Source organism: Sitophilus oryzae, unplaced genomic scaffold (genome assembly GCF_002938485.1).
Source record: "Sitophilus oryzae breed Bouriz unplaced genomic scaffold, Soryzae_2.0 scaffold_1109_pilon_pilon, whole genome shotgun sequence".
In the NCBI taxonomy this organism is placed as follows: Eukaryota; Metazoa; Arthropoda; class Insecta; order Coleoptera; family Curculionidae; genus Sitophilus; species Sitophilus oryzae.
This window is the reverse complement of record NW_022145737.1, coordinates 401,597-423,384: the sequence shown is the minus strand read 5'-3', so window position 1 is coordinate 423,384 and position 21,788 is coordinate 401,597. Positions and strand designations below refer to the sequence as shown.

The window sequence follows — 21,788 nt, the reverse complement described above, 5'->3', positions numbered from 1 at the left end:
ATCTGAGATTTGACAGGCAATAGCTGATTTCATGTCACAGTTTATTTTTCTTTTGTTGAGAGAAAAATTTGATTTTTTCACTGATAATTGGATTAAAAGTACAGTACACAGTGTGATAATAATAAGTTAAATTATTCTTAATCATTGACTTAACTTAATGTGAAAAAGAAAAGAGAAATATTAATATTTTCAGTAGATATTTATAGTAGTAGATTGTCTTTAGATAGGTGAGCTTATCATACTTTATTTTATCATAGAAAAATGTCATGTGTACAGCTATTTTTGCATCTGTTGCTCTTTATTTTGTAGATTTTATTTTTGAACCTAGGATATGGTATTTACAGTTCAGCTATTGTGTAGAATTGTCCCTAAAATAAAAATACAGTCTTTTGGAGTCAGTTCTGTATGTCATGAAGCAATCAACAAAGGTATAAAACTAGTATAAATTACCCTGACTTATACAGGATATGAGAAAATATGTTTAACTCATTGGAAAATATACTTTTCTAGCTACTGATGTACCTTCATCATTTTCCTTTAGTAAAAATTACGAAAACAAATCAGACATAGAGGATATAGTCACTAGCATGACAGTTTATCCCGATTTTTTAAACCCTAATGAAGAAACAAGTCTTATGAATGAATTAGAACCTCACATGAAAAAATTACGCTACGAATTTGATCACTGGGATAATGTAAAATACATCTCTAATTTTTTTTATACTAAATCACATTTTGGTTAAAATTTTAAGGCTATACATGGGTATAGAGAAACCGAACGCTTAAAATGGAACGAAGAAAACACTGTTATTTTAGATAGGGTACGAAAAATTGCATTTCCCTCCAACATAGCACCATTAAAATTCGTTCATATACTCGATTTAGATAAAAAGGGCTGGATTAAACCACACATAGATGCTGTTAGAGTAAGTAAAACACATAAATTTGTTGCTAATTTTTTTTATTTCTTAGATAAAAGTTTATTTTCTCGTGCAATTGTCACTTCCCAATCGTCTTTATGACCAGGCTTAACATATTTCTTTATTTTGGGTCTTTTTCTGTGTGCTCTTTTGGATGGTTCCAGGATATTTCGTTTTTGAAGGCTCACAAACCTACAAAATAATTAAAAAAATTATTACAGCTAAAAAAATATAAAAATACCTTACCTGTCACTTAATATATTCCCTTCTTTTTGCAAAGATCTTAGATTTCCTGATATTTTTTCACCCATCTGGAAATCAAATCCCGGATCGTCTATTTTGCTGGAACTCAATACTTTTGGTTCCAGTTTCTTTTTATCTAACCTTACTTTACGTAACTCCCTTAGTTTTTTCTGTTTGTTCTCGATTTTTTCGAGATTCTGTTTGAGAACCTTAATTTTGTGAATGTCTCCAATTTTCTTCTTCTCTCTTTTCAGAGATGCTCTTTGTTTTTCTAACTCCAGTTGTTCCCTTTGTTTCCTGCGTTGTTGTAGGGTTTTCTTTTTGTTTTTTGTTGGAGGGTTAATGCTAATTCTATCCAAATCATCTTCATTTTCTTCCTCTTTTATTTTTTCATTTATGTTTAATCCTTGTGCAGTTTCGGTAAGCCATTCATTGTGTTGTGCATCTTTTGTGACTCTAAAATTACAAAAAAATATAATTATTCATGCTTTCTTTTACAATTTTTAAGAAAAAATAACCTTCTTGCTGAATGTTTTTCCTGTTTTATAGCTTTCCTATCATAATTCTCTTCCTTTTTTATGGTACTTTTTGATTTCATATTTTGATTCAAGTCTAATCCTTGTGACATTTCACTCATCCATTCTTTTTGTTGCTTGTCTTGTGATACTTTTCGAAAAATATCCTTTGTAACTCTAAAATTACAAAAAAAACTTAATCACATTTCTTTTGCAATTTTGAGGTTAATTCACCTAGCAAGATGTTTTTCCTTCTTTATAACTTTTGATTCTTCCTGTACAATGATTTGTAGTAGTTCTTGGTGGTCTTTGAACGAAGGATTGTAAGACATGCCGGGATGGGGGAGCTCTACTGCTGGTAAAACGCTTCTTTTTTTATGTAAATCTTTTGGAGCCTCTTTCGCTATTGGTTATTAAAGAAATTAGTATTTTTGCAACACTTCCTTGATAACTTACCTTTCTTTTGTATAGTAGATTCGCTAGAAAGGGATATTGTGTCACCCCATAGATCTAAGCTAAAGTTCCCACGTTTATTTCTTTCATTTTCACGTCTGATCTCACTCAACCTTCTTTGTGAAACAGCATCAATTTCTTTAGCCTTCCGATTTTTATCCTCTTTCTTTATGAGTTTCTTTTGTCTCTCTTCTTTAGTTTTTACGCGATTTCTTTTTTTAATCGGATCAGGAACGCCAGTATGTGGTTGTAACGCTGCAAAGCCCTTTAGCGGTCTTGTAGCTCGAAGTCTACGTTTCTCTCTCAAAGTTAATAACTCGGTTTGTGGTTTGGTGTCGAGAACAAACAGTTGTTCGTTTGTGAGTACTTCAAGAGGGGCTCCCAAGCGTTCTTCTTCGCGTTGGTCATCAAGAAAAGTCTCGATATCTTTCACTTTGGTGTGTTTTCTCCACGATAGTTTGGATTTTTTCGAAACACGCTTTCGTTTAGTGCCAGAAATTGCCATTTTTATTACTAAAAGCACCGAATATCACACTAATTAATGGAAACAGTCATAGAGTTTAAAAGAAAAAGTCTAAAACATGCAATATTCAATACATAACCTAAAATGTTGACAGTTGACACTGTTGACAGTTCAGGTTGCTGCTGCCACAGATTTAGATATTGGGTTGCCACTGAATGAAACTCTAAAAATTATATATGATCCAGGGTTGTAGACTTGCTAATTTTAAATTTTACACTGTTATTTCGCGTTAGCTGTAAATTTTTGATTACTAAATTTCTTATTTTAGTTTTGCGGAGATACTATTGCTGGATTGAGCCTGCTTACTGATTCAGTTATGCGACTAGTTCACGAGAAAAATAAGGATTTATATGTAGATATACTTTTAAAACGAAGATCCTTGTATGTTATGAAGGGAGTAGCTAGATTCGAGTATACGCACGAGATTTTGAGTAACGAAAGCAGTATTTTTAAAAACCAGAAAATAGAGAAAGATAGGCGTATAAGTGTGATATGTAGAAATGAACCCGATCCCAAATATAAAAATTAGAAAATTATTATTGCATGTTTTTTTCTTGATAGAAACTTTATAAATAACAATAAATTTTAATTATAAAGAAACTTCTAGAAATACCAGAGATATAGCGTGCGCATCTAAAAGTTTTCTTATGCCATGTCTACAGGGGAGATCAAAAAGTATTAACAGTAGCTAATAACTTCTAATCTTTTTGAGTTCTCGTCTTCATAAAAAGATAACATTTTCTAGGTCTCCCAAACTTTGTTTGGACTACACAGTTTTAGCATAATTCTTTCATATTAAAAATGTACCAAATATTGTACAAAATTTTTAGATAATATCTTCCCTTCTGGGCTGGTATTTGCAGTCCACCTAAAAAAGAAAATATATTCTAAAAATACGTGGTAATATTTAACAAAAAAAAAACAGAAAAATTTTATAACATTTATTTTAGATTATACATCAGTATAATACACTTTTTACAACATTAAAAAATCTAGACTTTAAGTTACTTATTTATCTATAAAATTAAAATTCTTGTTTGCAAGTTAAAAAAAGCAAGCTTCTCTATGTTTGCTCTTTCTAAATAAGTACATTGATCCAATAACTATATATTTAGGAACTAATATGGATGATAATAAATAAATAAAAACGAACTAGATTTTTGGTGCAATAAAAATATAAACACACTCAGTACTATGGGTATCTAGGTAATACTATATTCTAACGTAGCACTTAATGTATATTATATAAATTAAATACATATTTATACTAAAAAATTCCCATTCACTTTTTAATACTTATCAGTAAAGTTGATGCATTGTTCATTAATATATTATATACAAAAGAGAAGAAAAATTTTGTTCATAAATGTTATGAATACTATTACCATATGATCGAAAAAAAACGGCGTCGGAGACGGCCGGGGTATGACAATCGATGGTAATTTTAACGATTTTTTATTTTTATTTTGGATAAAAATAATTTAAAATGTTTTTTAATGTCGATTTTTATTAAATAACTTCTAAAGACTGACCTCGCCAAAATTACCATCGATTGTCATTCCCCGGCCGTCTCTGACGTCGTTTTTTTTTCTCGATCGTACGGTACTATAACAGCAATATAACTAAAAAATAAAATAATTTGTGACAGACATTCATCAACTCATCAAACACACCACATATTCTAAATAATAAAAATTTTGATACCAGCTGTACATTCAAAAATTATTTATTTTAAGCAGAATTTACGGGGTGTCCGAAATTATTGATTGTCCAGAATTTTGGACAACCTGTATACAACTAATGTTAATATGAATGCACCTAGGTTTAGGCAACTATTTGTGAATTAGTTGACCATTAAATAAAGGGAAATAATTTAATATTTTTTCTTAGAATGACGCTTATTTTTAACTATATATTTACTTTCTTATACATTATACTCTATTTCTAAAACAGTCTTCATTTGTCTAATAGAGAGATATTCCAATACTATTGAACACAGATAGGTACAGATTTAATAATATTTTATTTTGTTTATAGTTTATTGTCGTTTAGGTATTATTGTATTTAATCCTTGGTGTAGGTATATAGCGCTGAACATCAATGTTATAAATTGTATTATAATATTTTTTGATGCAAGGTTAAAGTCTTTGTATGGTTGTGTGGTTTGATTTGATCAAAAATATTGTTCTGTTACCGATTTTATATCTATCTGTGTCCAAAAATTAAAACTACTTAAGTAAGTATTTCTTCTTTGTTTTATCGACTTATGTCTCTATTCCTCTGAAGATTCTCTAACTCCTCCCTAGTGAAAATTATTTGCTTATTACTCAAACTATTCCTGAAATTACTCTCGAAATCCGACGGTATTTCGGTATTTTTATTCCCCCCGGTATTTTTGTTGGTCTGGCGATGTTGTCGCTGGTGGCGGATGTGCCTGGACGCGGGGAATTGCAGCGTTGCCAAGCGTTCTACGCGCTCCCTTTCGGCGAGACGTTGGTTTTCTTCGTGGATTTTACGTAAATTGCAGGCGTTTATACGGGCGCTGTTGTAGTGGGAAATGTCTGTGTTTTCGGGAAATTCGAGGTAGCATATGTCTACGGTTGGGAGCAGGAGTACATCACTAAAACAAGGAAAAAAATAATAATGTTTGGTTTCTTTATTATTAACCTGTCAATCTCATAACCTATGTGGATCTTGCATGGTTTGGATTTTAACGTGTAAGACAGTGATGTAGACAGCTTAATGTAAAATCAAATGTATTAAAAAGAGGTCAAAGTTTGGTTGATACATTTCTTTTATGCGGTATTACCAGATTTTTGCATCAAAATTTGAAACCGCACAAGTAGGCGTTTACGAAAAATGTTGCATCTAGGGATGGAACTTTATTTTTCACAATTAGTTACTCATTTTACTACAGCTCTGTAACAGATTATATTTAACTTAGATATAATGTTTTCATTTCAGTAGTATACATAAAAGTTTTTAAAATAATTTATTTTTGCTACAGACATTTTCCTAAAGAGGTAAAAACCGTCAATACTGTGCGCTGCTTTTTATTTTGTCTCTCTGTCGGTCAACCGGTCATTTATATTTATCTCTGTCGCATGCGTTAAAATCTTTGAATAAGAAGATTAAGGAAGGAGCATATCAAAAATCTTAGGTACACCGCGATGGGCCTCAAATATGGCCGACTTAAATTCCGGTTTATCAGTGTCGTTCTAATTTTATTTAAAAAATGTAAAACTATGATGTAGGTTAGACGTGGGGTAGACTCAATAATTTGTTGTTTTATTTTACGTTGTGAATAAATGTTGGTAGTTATTAAAATTGTTATAAAAATATATAATTCTAATAAAAATAGATAAGTTATAATAAGTATTTATTAACACAAACATCCGATACGCTACTGAAGCAGGTAAGTCAAATTAACGTATCTAAATTCTTTGACATCTAATCTTTGACAAGTAATAAATAAAAGCTAAAATGTAAGAAAAATATATAATTTAGTTAATTTAAGTGAATTTCATAAATGATCGGTTTACTACACGTATGTATATTATATAGTCACTTACTAGCGAAAAGTTGTTCCATTATTTCACCCAATTTTTGCCGAGATCTACCGCACGCTACACAACCAACTATTTTAGAGTCTTTTTCGATAAATCGCGATAGTGTCACTGTTAATTTAAGTTCTGCCACAATTTCTATCTAGATTTACTACCTTTATACACCTATCAGTAGTAGAATAAATAATAAATAACATAAAATAAGCTCCGTAAAGACTGACAAATCCACAAAATTTCAAATCAAATTCAAATGTGTCAAATGAATCGTCAAACAGAACTGTCAAGGATCCCCACCCTAGAGAGCTTTTATGGTGGCTTTTCCGCCCACCATGCATGAATACATGGATAGCATTATGCTCCTTCCTTAGTCTTCTTATTCAAAGGTTAAAATACAGACCACGCAAATGACGCGATGACGTGTCCAGGATGGTATGATTTTACCTATAAACGGTTGATGTTGAATTTTTTCCAAGTAGGCTATGAATTCTGTCAAGTTCGTCTGCTTGTAGATGTGAGGCGTCGCGTACGATGGTTGGGATTGGTTTAGGGGTAGCTGTAATAGAAAATAAACAAAACATCAGCCAAAAGTTGACGTTATCCTTAAAATCTATGAAAAGTATAAATTGGTTCTAAAAGAAATAACGAAATAGTTCCTATTTTATTCTGATCGAGAAAAATATTTCTTTAAAAATTTAGTATTTTATCAAAAAATGCTTAAATGTATTTAAACGTATCAACACTTTTTTTTGTTAAGAATACTAGAGGGACAAAAATGTCACTGATTAATTTTACCAACTGCATGCTCTTCATGCAGCAAACATTCTTTTTCAACGACAATCATGCTATTGCAGGAAAATTTGATAGAAAAGCAGTATATACAGTGAAACTTCTATATCTCGAACTTCTTTAATTGGAAAAAAAAAAACTGTATTATACTATATTATTTTGTGAGTGTTTTTTTTCGAATACAGCATTAATTTAGCGTATTTTTCTTCGGTAATTCGAATTTTCTCTTGCTTGAGGTTCGAGGTATGGCGAAGTTCCACTGTGTTTCAGTTTAGTAAGTACTACGTGTTATTTTATGCATTGGAAAAAACGACGATATTATCTTGAAAATAGTATTATTTCAATTTAAATATTTTGTACAATTTTATATTTTTAACAAAAAATTGTTTTTCCAAAGCAAATAATAGAAACCTTGTGTAAATTAAATGTATATTTATTTGTAACACTGTATGTATTAAAAGCTTTACAAATTTGTGTTTATTGATAAATAACATATCACAACAATTCTACAGTGGTGTTTATTGACGATTTCCGAAACGAATTTACCCAAGATTTCTATGATAACGCAAATATTAGTTTTGTTAATAAGCACACTCACAAACTCCAACCGTGCAAGATGCTCCTTTGAAGTATCTGTCCGCTCTCAAGCTCTTCCCTTCCTGGTCCTCCACGCTGATGCCCAATCCCAGGTTCCTGCCTCCCGCTTTGTTCCAGGCTTTTGTAGCAGGTTTCACGCTTAGTTCCACCCAACGGGATGTCTCTGAAACCACTTTGCTGTCGGACAGCCTCTTCTTAACTGAAACGAAAATATATACAAGTTAAAAATACTGAAATATTAAAAATTAGAACAGACTACTCTTACTCATTCTACACTCTACAAACAGGAATAGAATGTTATTAATTATTTATCTTTGAGAATAACTTACCTCTCCGTTTTTTCTGATATTTGGTGTACCAATAGACCGAAACACGTAACAACTTGTCCTCTTCCACACTGTCCAGATTGTCACAATCATCTTTCTTTGAACTGAAGTTGTTAGTACCATTTTGGGGAAGACGGTACAATCTTAGAGTCGCTGTAGCTATGTTGCTGTTCTTGTTGTCTGAATTATAGTCGAAATCGAAGTAAAGATTCATTACTTCCTCCTCTCTCCAAAGGTCTTGGTCTTGATTTTGTGGGGGTTCACCTAGAACAACAGATTATATCCAAAAAATCCTTACGGGTTTTTCGCCACTGCACTGCAAGAAAAATCTACAAAATAAAATAGTTATTTTTTGTAAACACTTCTACGTTAAACCTAAACGGACGCTGCTTGTCAGAAGTTTTGTCAGAAGTGTTTACAGTAATAAAAATTTGCCTAACAAAGAAAAAAATGGTTAACGTTTCGGAAAGTTTTCTCTTTCCGTCGTTGGAAGCAAAAAAATATAAAGAATCAAGAAAAAAACTATTTAAAATATTTAAATTGAACTATTGGAGAACACTTTACTTTTTAAAACAGATACGTCTACAAGAAAACGTTGACGTTCTGTTAAAATGACATTATATTAAGTTAAACTTCAAAATTAACAATTACTACCTGATAATTACTTAATAAGGTAAAACCAAAAAGCTCAAACTTTCTGTATGATTATTTTTAAATTTTACGTATGTTATGTTTATTTATGTAATGTTCTTTAAAATCAAAGAAGCGATTGCCATACATTACTAACAATCTACAGATGCATGAGCAATACATTTATTTTTATTAGATTGAATTAAAAAAGCCTCTTTTATTTTTCTTTTAGAGGCTATCGCTTCTTTCATTATAATTTTGGCGTTATTAAAATTTATTCTGTGCCCTGTGTCCCATGAATGCTGACAAATCTTAGATTTGTGAAAATCTCCCTTTCTAAAATAATCTTTATGTTCTTTAATTCTAACATTTAAGGGTCTAGATGTTTCACCAATGTAAAATTTATCGCATTCACAGGGTATTTCGTATATTACATTTTTTGTTTGTTGTTCTGTATTCATTGGTTTAGTATGTTAAAAATAACTATTTTATTTTGTAGATTTTTCTTGCAGTGCAGTGGCGAAAAACCCATAAGGATTTTTTTGGATAGATGAATCCGCCACATAGGTATAGACATTTTTTACAACAGATTATAGTTGGGTAACAAACAAAACATTTTAATTTTAACACTGAATGAGTAGTAGTAAGTATCTAGAAATCTGATTTCTAAATCAAGTTATTTTTGTTTTGCAATTTTCGTGGTATATAAATCTACAAAACTTACAAGAAGGGTAGAAACTTCTGATTTTTTCTGTGATTTGGTCGTCGTCCAGCGTCGTGGTGTTCAATAATTTAGGAATAATCTCGGTTATATTGAAATCGGTTAGTGGCGGATCTTCGGGGGGTTTAGTAAATGTAGAATTGCTTCTGCCGATGTGATTTAAAATCTGTGATTTTAGATATTCCACCCAATTCTCTTTGCGTAACCTGGAAGAAGTAGAAAATGACATTTAAAGAAGTTTTAAAGAAAGAAATCGATATAATTTTATTAAATTATAGTTAAGAAAATCAGCAAAATGGTGTTAGTTTACTATAATTCAAAATCAGTAAATTTAATTGACCATTTTTGGCTCTTTTTTTCTAAGTTTTCAAGGCTTTTAGAAACTTAGTAAACATGGTCGTAAAATTATGAAAATTTCAGTATTTGTAGGAAATTTTGTGTAGTTGTGTTATTTTGGCCTTACAAGTCATACTAAACTTGTAAGGCCAAAATGGCCCATATTTTCGTGTTCTATGCCTGGTAACTAGTAAATAACATACAAAATACGAATTACAGGAAAATAGTTCGGTAGTATAGAAATCTAAACCTACACAATAAAACAGTTATTTTTTTGTTAAACTCCAATGCAGCTATCTACTATCTGTTTTTGCCATAGGTACAAAATTTTCTCACATACCGAACTGATATAACCATAATTTAACTGTAAATCCAATAGCAGTACGGTCAGTTTTCCAGGTACTCAGGACCGGCTTTCAGATTTTTCAAAAAGTTCTATTACTAACTTGGAAAAAAAACAGGTATTCTATATTTTTTTAGCCAATGTCTTCTTCAAAAGCGCCTATCTTCAACAAAAAAAGTGCCACCGAGATGAATCAAACAACAAACAACCGAGAAAGTATGCATCTTGATGGTAAAGTGGTTTTTAGATTCCTAACTTTGTTAAATCATTCCACAGGGTGTTTCAAAAAATCTTTCACCAAAATAACAACATTTTGATTTCCCTCGTATAATACATGGAGGGGTAATTACATTTTTAATTTAAAAAGAGGACTAAAAAGTCAAAAAATTTAGCTACCAGATGCTTAAAAAATCATCAAAATCGGCCCACTAGATCAAACTATATCGAACTTTAAAATACAGTATATGTAGAACAATCTGGTTGAGTACGGCCCTGTTTTAATTGCATTAAACAATATTTTACGGCATTTTTGCAGACGGTGGGCATTTTTACCATCCGCAGACTGGCAGAAATGTGAAGTTGTCGTTACCAAGTAGGGTTAGGCCTGTTCAACTAGCTGTTCTTACTTTCTTATTCTAATAATTCTATCACTAATGTCTAGGTCTGGTGCATACGCCGGACACCGGCTAGACGATCGCTAAAGCTGGTTACACACCGAATCGGTTTGTCTGTCTAATTTTGGTTTGCGTGTATTATTTGTAGAAACGTTGTTTCAGAGATTTGTTGTGCATAAAATAAAAATTTAGGAATTATATTATCTTATTAGTGTCTATTATAAATACTCCGAAATAATGGGCACCTAACCATCAATTCGAAGTTGGGCTAAGAATCCCTAGAGAAGCTGAACAAATTAGGCAAAGATAATAAAGTTCTCCTACTCAATAAAGCATAGAAGGTAATAAAAAAGCAAACGATCTAGCTAGAAAAGGAGGTAACACTTCACTAACTGGATGAGAACCGTTCTGCTTCCCAAGTGGAAACTCACTTAAATCGGAACTCAAGACCCTGGAAGACTCCATCCGTAACCTGGAATGGGAATCCTCCAACGGTCTAAGGCACTCGAAAACATTTCTCAGGACTTACGACCGAGAAAAATCAAAGATTTTCCTTGACTTAAGTAAGAACAATCTTCGGATTGTCACGAGATTTTTAACAGGACATTCTCTCGCACCAATGAAGACCTACCTCAGTAGTTTGAAGCTAAAAAATAACGGCGAATACAGATTCTGTGGGGAAAATGGGGAAACACCAGAACACCTCATCATAAACTTTGGTACGACTGATATCGGACATGGAGTACTAACCTTTGTAAAACGGACTCAGATACTGGCATTTGTCAAAGCCCTAACTTAGTATAGATAGATATAACTTTAAGAACATCTATGTTAATCTACTATAGAGAAACTACCAACTATAATATCTAATATAGGACGTATATGTATTAAAAAAAATTGTGCGTCAGATTTGGAGGTGTAGGGTAGGCTTTAACAGCGGTGCGCTCCGCTAGACTTCCTGGTCTATTGGATAAGTAAATGTTTCCAGTTATTAGTAATCGCTTATTAGTTACTCGCTGCTTTTAATTATCTTCGTCTAGACTAAGAGATGTAAACGACCTTAGGATATAGTTTCTGTACGAGCCAGCAACCAGCAAGCTGCCACAGGCCACAAGCCGTCCGTTTTTTTCACGAAATTTCGGAGAAACGAAGACATTTCTTTCTTCGTGTCATCGTCGAAAGCATTTTTGAACTTCCTCAATTCCAAATATTCTATGGATTCTATTCTAGAGATTTTTTGGCCACCTACCATTCTATGACCAATCTGACTCTAGGTATTTTTTATCTCTAGAAAAATTAAAGATTGCTCCTTTATATAGCTTTATTATTTTTTTTTAGTTTGAAAAATATTTCATTCAATAAAAACTCGATAAAAGATACATTGTTAGCAAAATTGGAGCTCAAATGTTTGATTACAGCCTAGGTCTAACTGGGTTAAATGCAACTTGCTAATGTTGTTCAACTTATAAATTATTATAGTAAGTTATGCAGTTGTTTGTACATCAAACTGGAATGAACCAATAAAAATCTTCGACTTTAAAGAAGCTAAACAGCAAAATAAAACACTAAATCACCACAATACACCAAAACACTTTTACTTTTACACTGGACGCGCGTTTCGCTAACCATGTTAGCATCATCAGCAGATGATTAAGACTGCGTCTAAGTCCAGTGTAAGAGTAAAAGTGTTTTGGTGTATTGTGGTGATTTAGTGTTTTATTTTGCTGTGTAACACCAAAGGTTCCAACCCCAACTGTCATTTTAAAGAAGCTCTTGCATAAAAAATACATATTTAATAAAGAATATCCCTTCCCATAATGCCACGTCTACACGTAAAGTTTTACTTGTTCAGTCAAGACGTTATAAACCTTTACAAAATTGTTTAGAGATATTTAATGATTATTACCAAACAATAATATTTTCACAATTAGCTTTGCGCCTTGCCTAACAGGTAAAACGTTACGTGTAAACGTGGCTTTAGTCGCTTTTTGCAGTAAAATGGTTCCTATATTCGATTCAAATTGCAATTTGACCTAAAACAGCTCCAATATCGACTGCAAAAAAATTGAGCCTACGCGAGCCACCAGACTAGACAGATTTCAGCCACGCTCGCATTCTGAAACGTGGATTTTTTGCTCTAGATTTGCCAGACGTAGTACCGCGCAAATCGAAATCGAATCATTTTGAAGTCGGTCTGAACATTGAAAATGACCAGTGTACAGTGGAGCAAAACGGTCCTTAACGGCCACAAGTCGAGGCATAAACACAAATATAGAGAACAATAATTGATTGGTTACAAATCATTCCAGATCGTTTCGTTAATCTGTTACCCGTTTGGAAAAAGAACCGTTTTTAAAGGATAAAGAATAAGAGTACGGGCCAAAATTACCATCGATTTTCATTCCCCAGCCCTCCATGACGTCTTTTTTTCGTCATATATTTGTAATGCTAAGTTAACGCTACTAGGAAGTCAAAAGAAGAAAGGAAACTAATGAATGAACAAACATCCTAAAAAAACGTAGACTTTTTTGTCTTCAATTCATGAATTTTATTCAAATAACTTGAATTGGGTCACAGAGAAGAATGTTCGTATAAAACAGACATTGAGTCTGTCTGAATAATACTTGCGTCCATTCCCAAATCCGGTTGTTTTTACATCTTATTATGCGGGGGTGTCGTATTTGTACAGTTCTAAGGGATTTAGGTTGAATTTGGCAACAAAATTACAAGCTTTATTAGACAGGCACTTGAAATGTAGGATTTTGCGATCTCAAATGTACTTAATTGATCTGTCTGATATTTTTGTGTTTATCAACTTTAATTGACCGAACACAATTCATTCTAGTTTGCAACTAGAACACAATATCAAAGTATATATTTTACTTATTCAGTTAATAAAGCTCCGTATACACGTACCGTTTTACCTGTTCAGTCAAAACTAAGACAAGTTATTTTATAGTGTTAAAATAGCCCCCTCTACAATGAATAATTCTCCTTTAATCGCTATACCAAGTGGTCTGGTAGACACCTCCATTAAATTACATAATTTAATAGAAAATAAAATGTTTTTGTATCTCTCTATACTTTTATGAGTTTACATGAGTTAGTTAAAAATATACACATAATAGAGACAATTTTGAATCGGCAATCGAACATTATTTAAAAAAATACTTGGTAAACATAAAAAAGTAATATTTTCACATATATTTATACTCGCAGCAATTTAAATATATTTTTTTTGGAGCACTGTAGACAAATGAATTTTTTACAAACTGTACAGAGATACTCCATTTTTTTTTATTTTGTAAGAGCACATATAGCAAAGAAGTTCTAGTCACTCCTCTTCAGCTGTTGTTTCGTTATACCGTAGTATCTTTCAATATTCAACCTAAACCATAGTTTTTTGGTATTTTTTGGGTTGAGCAACGTTTCTTCGATCATTAGATTTGTAATAGGGTTAGATTTGCAGTATAATATATGCATTTATGGGCCAACGTCAACCATTTGGAAAAAATCGTCATTGGCCAAATTAATAAAAAGCCCTCCTAAGGTTTACTAGTGATTAGATACGTTACAAAAATGACATCAGAATTGGGATTATCCTTTTTTAATAGAAGACAAAACTTTGAGAATTTTATTAGCTACTACACACTTTCGTATTGACATTATGCGACATCGTAAAGATCAAAATATTCGATATAAAGTTAAGCTGTTTTTACTGTTTTACAAAGCGGTTTTGTTTCTCCAGTTAACATAAAAAAGGGCGTCCATTAGCATGAAATTTGGCCTAAAACTCTACAAAGCCACTTCCCATAAGGCAAGCGGGCCGTCTAGAGTCTAGACTTGCAAAAAATTACTCGAGACGTTCCCGTTTTGCCATTATTTTACTCCAGTCCCGTTTTTTTTTGGAAGGGTATATATACAAGGTGGACCGAACTGCATTCCGGAAATTTCGGCAGTATATTCTGCAGATAAAAATAAGTACAAAAATTTGGAAAAATGTATGTCCTAAAACGCTTAGTTTCGGAGATACAGGGTGTATAAATTTCATTTTTATTTCGATTTTTTCCGAATAATTTCTGAAGTAACGTCAATACTTGGATGAAAATTAGGGTCTGGGAGTTTTTTGATATGAGAAATATGATTTTGATGTCAATATCACTCCTACTTGTAGGGGGCGCCACCTACATATTTTTTAACTGGTTTGGAGAGTACTGGATAACTTTTTGTCCGTACCTGTATAAAACTACTTAGCAAAAAAATATACGACGACCTTTACGTAAAAAAGATCTCTTGGTAAAAATCGATACGAGTAAGGGTTCTCGAGATAGGTATTTGGAATCGAAATTATCAATACCTGTCATCATTGACATAAATGAAACATGTTGACTAAATCGTTATCAGACTGAAATCTTAAATTTGAAATGTTTTTGTGCCAAAAGTTCAACAGAAACTGATTTATCATTATTTTATGATTAATTTAAAGAAATAAAAATTTCCCAAATTTCAGTCAAATCTATCTACTCAACGTGTTTTTTGTCAATAATGACATGTATTGACTATTTCCATTCTAAATATCTTGAGAATGGTTTTTTTTCCGATGAGGAGGGAAAAAATCTTCCATAAGACACCCGTAGCTGGGTAGTGTCGGATTCTTACCGACTAAAAAAAGCCTCCTCCCCTCGTTTTGCCTTCAATGCACCGGTAACCGCTCTCGCATTTCTTCAGTGCATTAGGCTGTCTAAAGAAGATGTTCTTTTTCTTTAGTCTCAATTATGTCTCTGACCGTCCTATATGCACTTTGCCATGATTCTATGCCCTTTGTTAAACTTTCCATCATATTACAGCTATTAAATGTAAGCCCTGTAAGTATTTGGAATCGATATCTTTGTTGACTCGACCGGGAACAGTCGTACAGGGTATGTTCAACGTCATCTACTGCGCCGCAGTATTTGCAAAGATCAGTATTGGACCTTTTCCGTTGAAAGAGATACTGACTAAAACACCCGTGTCCTGAAAGGGTCGTGTAAGACGGGAAAATCCCCGTCTTAATATCTGGGATCAGCTTGTGCGTCCAGCGTCCGTATTTTCCGTTGTCTCATTTTTGCTGCCAGCGTCTCATTTGGTTCTTTCGGGCTTCTTTTGCAATACCCTCATAAACTTCAAGCCTTTCTGTTATTTGCAGTTCTATGGGGGGAATTTTCGATATTACATTTACGGCTTCTCTAGATATTGAACGATACGCACATGCAACTCGGATGCATGCAGTTCTCTGAATTCTACCTAGCTTTTGTACCAGTCTTTTGTTTTCCGTCACCTTGTGCCACGCTGGAGCCGCATATAGAATTTGTGAGTGCATCACACCCATGAGAACTCGCCTTCTAGATGATCTTGGTCCTCCGATATTTGGTAAAAGTCGAGTTAATAAACGTGTGGTGTTCTCGACCTTTTCTATGGTTTTATTTATATGCTCAGCGAAGGTTCTTTTTGTGTCTAGCCACACGCCAAGGTACTTAATAGCTCGCTTTGGCATAACTATAGTGTCTGTTATCTGAAACATTATAGGAGACAGCTTTCTTTTTGTAGTTAAAAGAACGGCTTCGGTCTTCTGCGGGGCCAACCTCAAGTTTCTGCTAAGCAGCCATTTGCACATTCTCAGCACCGAGGTGTTAACAATATCCATTAATATGCATTCATTTTTGGCTACTGCTACCATAGCCACATCATCTGCAAACCCTATTAATGTAACGCCTTCAGGCATTTCTACTTTAAGCAAGTCATCATATAAAATGTTCCACAATGTAGGACCCAAAACTGAGCCTTGCGGTACACCACTATTAATAGTTAGCGTTTTCATAGTATTCTCCGCTTCGATCTGTATTGACCGATTTGAAAGATATGATGCTATGAGCTTGATCAAATTCTTCTCTATGCCTCTTCTATCTAATGCCTCTAAAATGGGTTGCCACGAGGCGCTGTTAAATGCATTTTGCACATCAAGGATGATGACTGCACAGATTCTTCGGTTCTGGGGAGCAAAGTTTGCCGCATCATCCGCAATTCTAAGTACCTCACGTATGGCATCAACAGTTTGTCGACCCTTCCTAAAGCCGTACTTTTCGGAGAGACTTTTATCGGGCTGCGAGAGTTCTTCTTTTAGCTTTCCCAATATCAAATGTTCGTATAATTTTCCCTCTACGTCCAGTAAACTAATGGGTCTGTATGCTGTTGGATTATGAATTTCTTTATTTCTTTTCGGCAGTAAAATAAGTTTAGCTTCCTTGCTTGAGAATGGTTGCTGGTAGCGATTTTTACCAAGAGACATTTTTTACGTAAAAAATCACGGAAATGTGTATTTTTTCACTAAGTAGTTTTATACAGGTACGGACGAAAAGTTATTACTTTTCAAAACAGTTAAACACATATCGGTGGCGCCCCATACAAATAGGAGTCATATTGATATTAAAATCAAATTTCTCACGTTAAAAAACTCCCATACACCAATTTTTATCCAAATATTTACGTTAGTTCAGAAATGATTTGGGAAAAATCGAAATAAAATGAAACTTCTACATACTGTATTTCCAAAACTAAGCATTTTAGGACTTATTTTTATCTACATAATATGCTGCCGGAACAACAGTTTCCGGAATACAGTCCGGACCACCCTGTATAATAAGTCGCGACATAATTAATTACAAGTCTCAAAATGTCACTGCCACGTTTTAAACCGACTATTTTATACCCTCAGAATGAATCAGTTAGACTGTTAATTTCAGCGAGACTGATAGATTTAAAAAATCCTTAAAAATAATAACCTACGCAACTAAACACTTTTGCTGACCAAACATTATGGAGTAAATTATACTGATTCCAAAAAAAAACTTGAAAAGCGGGTAAACTATGTATCTGTACTACATTTACTTAAATTACGTAGGTACAGTGAGCGTCAGACATAACAATTGTCTAGACTAAACATAAAAATGCGGATTGATTGAAAAAAGCGCGTTAGCAGAATTTCAATCTGACGTGTGTGTGAAAATATAATTTCCCAGGGAGAAAATAGAATGGTGGAAGCTTCGAGTATTCGATATACGGGGTGTTTCAAAAAAGTACGTGCCATCTCTCGTGGGGAGATTTCTCACGTATAACTAACTATGAGTTAATTTTTTGAATATTGTTACAATAATAGCCCATATGTCACTGGTGAACAGAGCTACAAGCTCACAGAAAAAAGTATTTTTTTATTTAAATAATTTTAATGACTTTGAAGTCATTTAGGTTTAAGTCATTTTTCGAAAGCTGAGTTAAAACTTAAAATTTAAGTCTTTTTCAAAATGATTTGAGATTTAAATCTTTATTCCAAAATTAAAAAGATTTGAGTCTTTTTAGAAAAGACTTAAGTCATTAAAAATATTTAAGTCTTTTTATAAAAGGCTTAAGTCAAGTTTTTATATATTTCTATTTATTTTAAATTCATCATTTTATTATTTTCTGAATATATTTTGATCCTTTACAGTAATTTTCACTAACCTTCCATCTTCTTTAGAACAATTTGATGGAATCTTGTTATTTTTTTAGTGCGTAATGCGTAGATTATATGCTCTCATTGAATCATTTTATTAACGAGATGAGAATTATGCCATTCACTAATCTAATTGTAGAAAGAATGCGTGTCGCGTAGTGGAAACGTAGTTCCGTCACTCTAGAGAGTACTACACTGTGGTTTAAATAACTAGGTCTAACCAGATAGGTCAATTATTGTTACGTATTTGTCTAATATGCATTCCATGTGTGAGAAAATCTTAGATCCTATTGAGAAATCAATAAAAATTGATGTGCACCATTAAAAACGTATAATAGATAAAAATGCGTTTGAAATGTTTAAGTGTACTTTTTCCTTTTTCTTATAATATTATATCTTGGAGCAATAAACGTTGATTCTCACTATACCTTCCGTATCAGCTACCTTCCGTTTCCCTTCCGTTTACATGAAGTATTACATCATGTAAATGAACAGCACAATGCACACTAACCGTTGCGTTTCCCTTCCGTTCCATACGTTTTAAAGTTGATTCTCACTATATAGTCTATAAAATGAATAACTTTGAATTTTGACCGTTATTTTTTACTAGCATGGCAAATATAAAATCCCTCTATCAAAAAAGTTACTGATATTCTTTAAATTGAGTGCCTGAACGAATCAGATAGGTAACTCTTTTTACTTTCGCGAAATAGAAAAGGAAAATAATAAAACAAGTGACAGTTCTTCCTCTTCTTGCAAAAATCAACACGAAATGTCATAATTGTCAAAAGTAAAATGTCATCAGCTTTTGACATTTCTAAATATCAGACCAATGCCGTCTCTAATAGAACAGCCTCGGAGCCAGATTTATGACGTCACGCTAGTTAGATAATGTTACATAATATGAATGTTTTTTGTTAAATTAGATCGATTTTCAAACCCCAAAATTTAGAATATATTTTAAATTTTACCCAGTATCTTATGTACCTATTCATTATTTGTATATTGTAAAACATTTGCTGCATTTGTATGGCTCATAGTTTATTTGCCAAAGTATTTATTACTATGAATAGGTATAATATATTGTATTTATTAACTGTATATTATGTATATTTCATGTAAACTCTACATTTTTAAGCTACAAACCAAAGATACGAGGAATAATTATTATGTTTTCCATGTATTCTACAACATATTTATTAATCGTAGTATCTACCTAGCGTGACGTCATAAATCTCGCTCCGATGCTGTTCTATTAGAGACGGCATTGGTCAGCATCAGTCAGCATGGCCGCAAGTTGCTAACATAATAAAATTAACACTAGAAAAGCCTGCGGGAACTGTCAAATTCAAAGTTATTCGTTTCACAGACTATACCTCCCATATCAGCTCCCTTCCGTTTCCCTTCCGTTTGCATAAAATATATTGTAATCATGTAAATGAATAGGACAATGCACACATCCGTTCCGTTTCCCTTCCGTTCCATATCCTTTCCTTCCATGCATTTTTTTGGCGGACGGACTGAAGCGTATCGGAAACAGCGTTGTCAATTTCATAATTTGTACCAGCTCTGTTATAATTTTGCTGATATTTATTTATTCTTTCACCTCTTAATTAAATTTATTGCCTTTTTCAAAAGATACAAAAGTTTAAAATAAAACTTTCGTAATTATATAAATTGTACAATAAAAAGTATGGAACTGATACGGAACGAGAGCTTACGTATAGCGTCAATACAATAAAAAATACGGAACGGCTATGGAATGGATATGGAATGGAAATGAAAGGTATAGTGAGAATCAACCTTTATACGTAAGCAAGCAAGATAGTTTCGTTTATACCTTTGACAGGTTTTATCACAGATTATACAGATTATAAACTTTGTTTTTTTGTTGTTTTTCGTGGTTCCAATTTTCGGAATCGGGCACTAGTTAGGTTACTAGTTTGCGCACATAGCACGCCCACTTATGGCCACTTAAAATTGTGCACAGCACCTGACCGGCACAGTTATTAGAGAGATATCGGAAAACCGAATAGCGTCATGCAGTATTTACGCGTACCTTATCATGGTTACGATATGCGCGAGTCAATTTTTAACGGAAGACCCGCTAATAACGTTACCGCCTGACGTAATTTGCGGATCAATTACACCAAGCGCTATTTCTAAATAACGTTTAAAAATTGCTTAAATGGGCATGTGCGGGTATTTGACAATCGGGGCCGGCCGGCGAGATCTTTTATTTTAGATTATGTTTGAATTGTTTTGAATTATTACTTGAGTTTTATTAGGTAATTTGATATTTAAGTAGCTGGGATTAGTTTTAATTAAATAAATATGGCCCAAAATATGGATGCAGATGACGACTTAGCCCTTCTAAGAGAATTTGTTGCTTGTTGCCCTAAATCCACTGGCAGACGTTGAACAATAAAGCACTGGAAATAAGCACTTTAGCCCTTTAGTTTTAAAATACCTAGTAAACAAAACAATTTCAAAGTTTTAAATTCAAAGTTAGGTTAATTTTAAATAGCGGACGCGACGCGAACAGAATTTTTTCCGATCCGATAACTATAAATGAAGAGAGTTGATTACCACCTCACGTAAAGGAAATAACACCTGGCCTTAATATTAACGTCCATGCACGCTATTCGGTTTAGCGATATCTCTCTATTACGCTGTTTATTGTTATTTTACGCGAGTTTATTTTTGCGCACAGGAAATTTTACTCGTTTGCACATCGTCATAAAAAACAATTTTCGTACCACGAATTAGGGACAAGATTTTTATCTGTATACTTATAGGGTACCTAATCTGTGGTTTTACCACTCTTCCACGCCTTGAAACGGCTATCCACGCCTATCCACTCTTCAAACGCCTTGAATTCCCTATCATATACGCCACGAGACTTTTCTGGCAGTATTTGTGCTGTAGCCGCCTCTGCCTGGTTAATAATTTCTTGCGGAAGATCTTCCTGAATCATTTTTCTTTAAAATCCGACTTGCTGGTTGATATCTGATACTTGCTGGTAACATAAACGCACCCTGGTAATTTATTAATTCGCAACAATGAAAGTATAACTGGTAGATCCTTTTAAATCAACTATTCTTTAGAGATTGGACATGAAACAGTTCTGGTGTTGGATAAAATTTTGTATGGCACTCGCGTCACCTATATAAGTCACCTGAGAAACATTTCCCAGCGTGACTTATATGGAAGATATCACACTAGTACCATAAATAATTATTTCGAGGATTTAACTTTTTAAAATCAATCATCTAGTACAGAAGTGATTTAGAGCCAAGTTCATTCATCTTTTATGCAGGAAGGAACCAACAGCAACAATAAAAATGCCAAAATTGGTTTGTTTACATCGTTAAGTGGTTCTTTCGGCATTGCGTAATTCAATCAACGCGCCTTTTTGCTGCTGCCACAACCAGTAATATTGTTTTTCTAATAACGTAGGTCACGACATTTTTTATTGGACTTAAACACATTCATGACGCTTCTGTTATAGTTTAATTTGTGAAAACCTAAAAGTTTCCAAAGAAAATTTGGATTTTATAGAGAAATAAAAAGAATAAAAGCGAAATAAAGTAGCTGAATAAGAATAAATGTTATTTGGGGTGTGTTATTTTCAGTTTGATGTTGGTTCTGCTCTCAAAAAAACATTAAAAAAATAAAAAAACTATAGTT

General features: G+C 33.1%; 3 protein-coding genes across 6 annotated transcripts in view; 1 reads left to right on the top strand and 2 right to left on the bottom strand.

The window, feature by feature from the left end:
* The first annotated feature begins 11 nt into the window (after positions 1 to 11).
* LOC115881219 (alpha-ketoglutarate-dependent dioxygenase alkB homolog 7, mitochondrial) lies at positions 12 to 3,190 on the top strand. The gene is made up of 5 exons (XM_030898639.1): positions 12 to 227; positions 310 to 428; positions 511 to 695; positions 753 to 926; positions 2,923 to 3,190. Exons 2-5 carry the CDS (start codon positions 332 to 334, stop codon positions 3,181 to 3,183), a joined length of 717 nt encoding a protein of 238 aa, XP_030754499.1. The 5' UTR covers positions 12 to 227; positions 310 to 331; the 3' UTR covers positions 3,184 to 3,190.
* On the bottom strand, positions 953 to 2,764 carry LOC115881202 (ribosome biogenesis protein NOP53). The gene is made up of 5 exons (XM_030898614.1): positions 2,135 to 2,764; positions 1,913 to 2,081; positions 1,682 to 1,855; positions 1,167 to 1,619; positions 953 to 1,112 (listed from the first exon to the last, which is right to left on the bottom strand). The coding sequence occupies exons 1-5, from the start codon at positions 2,634 to 2,636 to the stop codon at positions 962 to 964; spliced, it is 1,449 nt and encodes a 482-aa protein (XP_030754474.1). The 5' UTR covers positions 2,637 to 2,764; the 3' UTR covers positions 953 to 961.
* A 1,028-nt stretch (positions 3,191 to 4,218) lies between the features above and the next one.
* LOC115881187 overlaps positions 4,219 to 21,788 on the bottom strand; it is a 52,851-nt gene continuing 35,281 nt past the window's right edge. For 3 of the 4 annotated variants that reach the window (XM_030898601.1, XM_030898595.1, XM_030898605.1), the window contains 5 exons: positions 9,284 to 9,486; positions 7,933 to 8,193; positions 7,605 to 7,802; positions 6,662 to 6,773; positions 4,219 to 5,274 (listed from right to left, as the gene is read on the bottom strand). In XM_030898601.1, the coding sequence (XP_030754461.1) occupies positions 4,911 to 5,274; positions 6,662 to 6,773; positions 7,605 to 7,802; positions 7,933 to 8,193; positions 9,284 to 9,486 (1,138 nt within the window). In that variant the 3' untranslated portion in view covers positions 4,219 to 4,910. The remainder of the gene's footprint in view (positions 5,275 to 6,661; positions 6,774 to 7,604; positions 7,803 to 7,932; positions 8,194 to 9,283; positions 9,487 to 21,788) is intronic. The other variant, XM_030898609.1, reaches the window with a different exon arrangement.

Bases quoted from the DNA above. Each gene is read 5' to 3' on its own strand.
- LOC115881219 (XM_030898639.1), top strand. From the start codon at position 332: ATGGTATTTACAGTTCAGCTATTGTGTAGAATTGTCCCTAAAATAAAA. The intron at 696-752 runs GTAAAATACATC...TAAAATTTTAAG, and splicing joins AATTTGATCACTGGGATAAT to GCTATACATGGGTATAGAGA. The intron at 927-2,922 runs GTAAGTAAAACA...TTCTTATTTTAG, and splicing joins CACACATAGATGCTGTTAGA to TTTTGCGGAGATACTATTGC.
- LOC115881202 (XM_030898614.1), bottom strand. From the start codon at position 2,636: ATGGCAATTTCTGGCACTAAACGAAAGCGTGTTTCGAAAAAATCCAAA. The intron at 2,082-2,134 runs GTAAGTTATCAA...AATAACCAATAG, and splicing joins ATCTACTATACAAAAGAAAG to CGAAAGAGGCTCCAAAAGAT. The intron at 1,620-1,681 runs GTTATTTTTTCT...TTGTAATTTTAG, and splicing joins GAAAAACATTCAGCAAGAAG to AGTCACAAAAGATGCACAAC.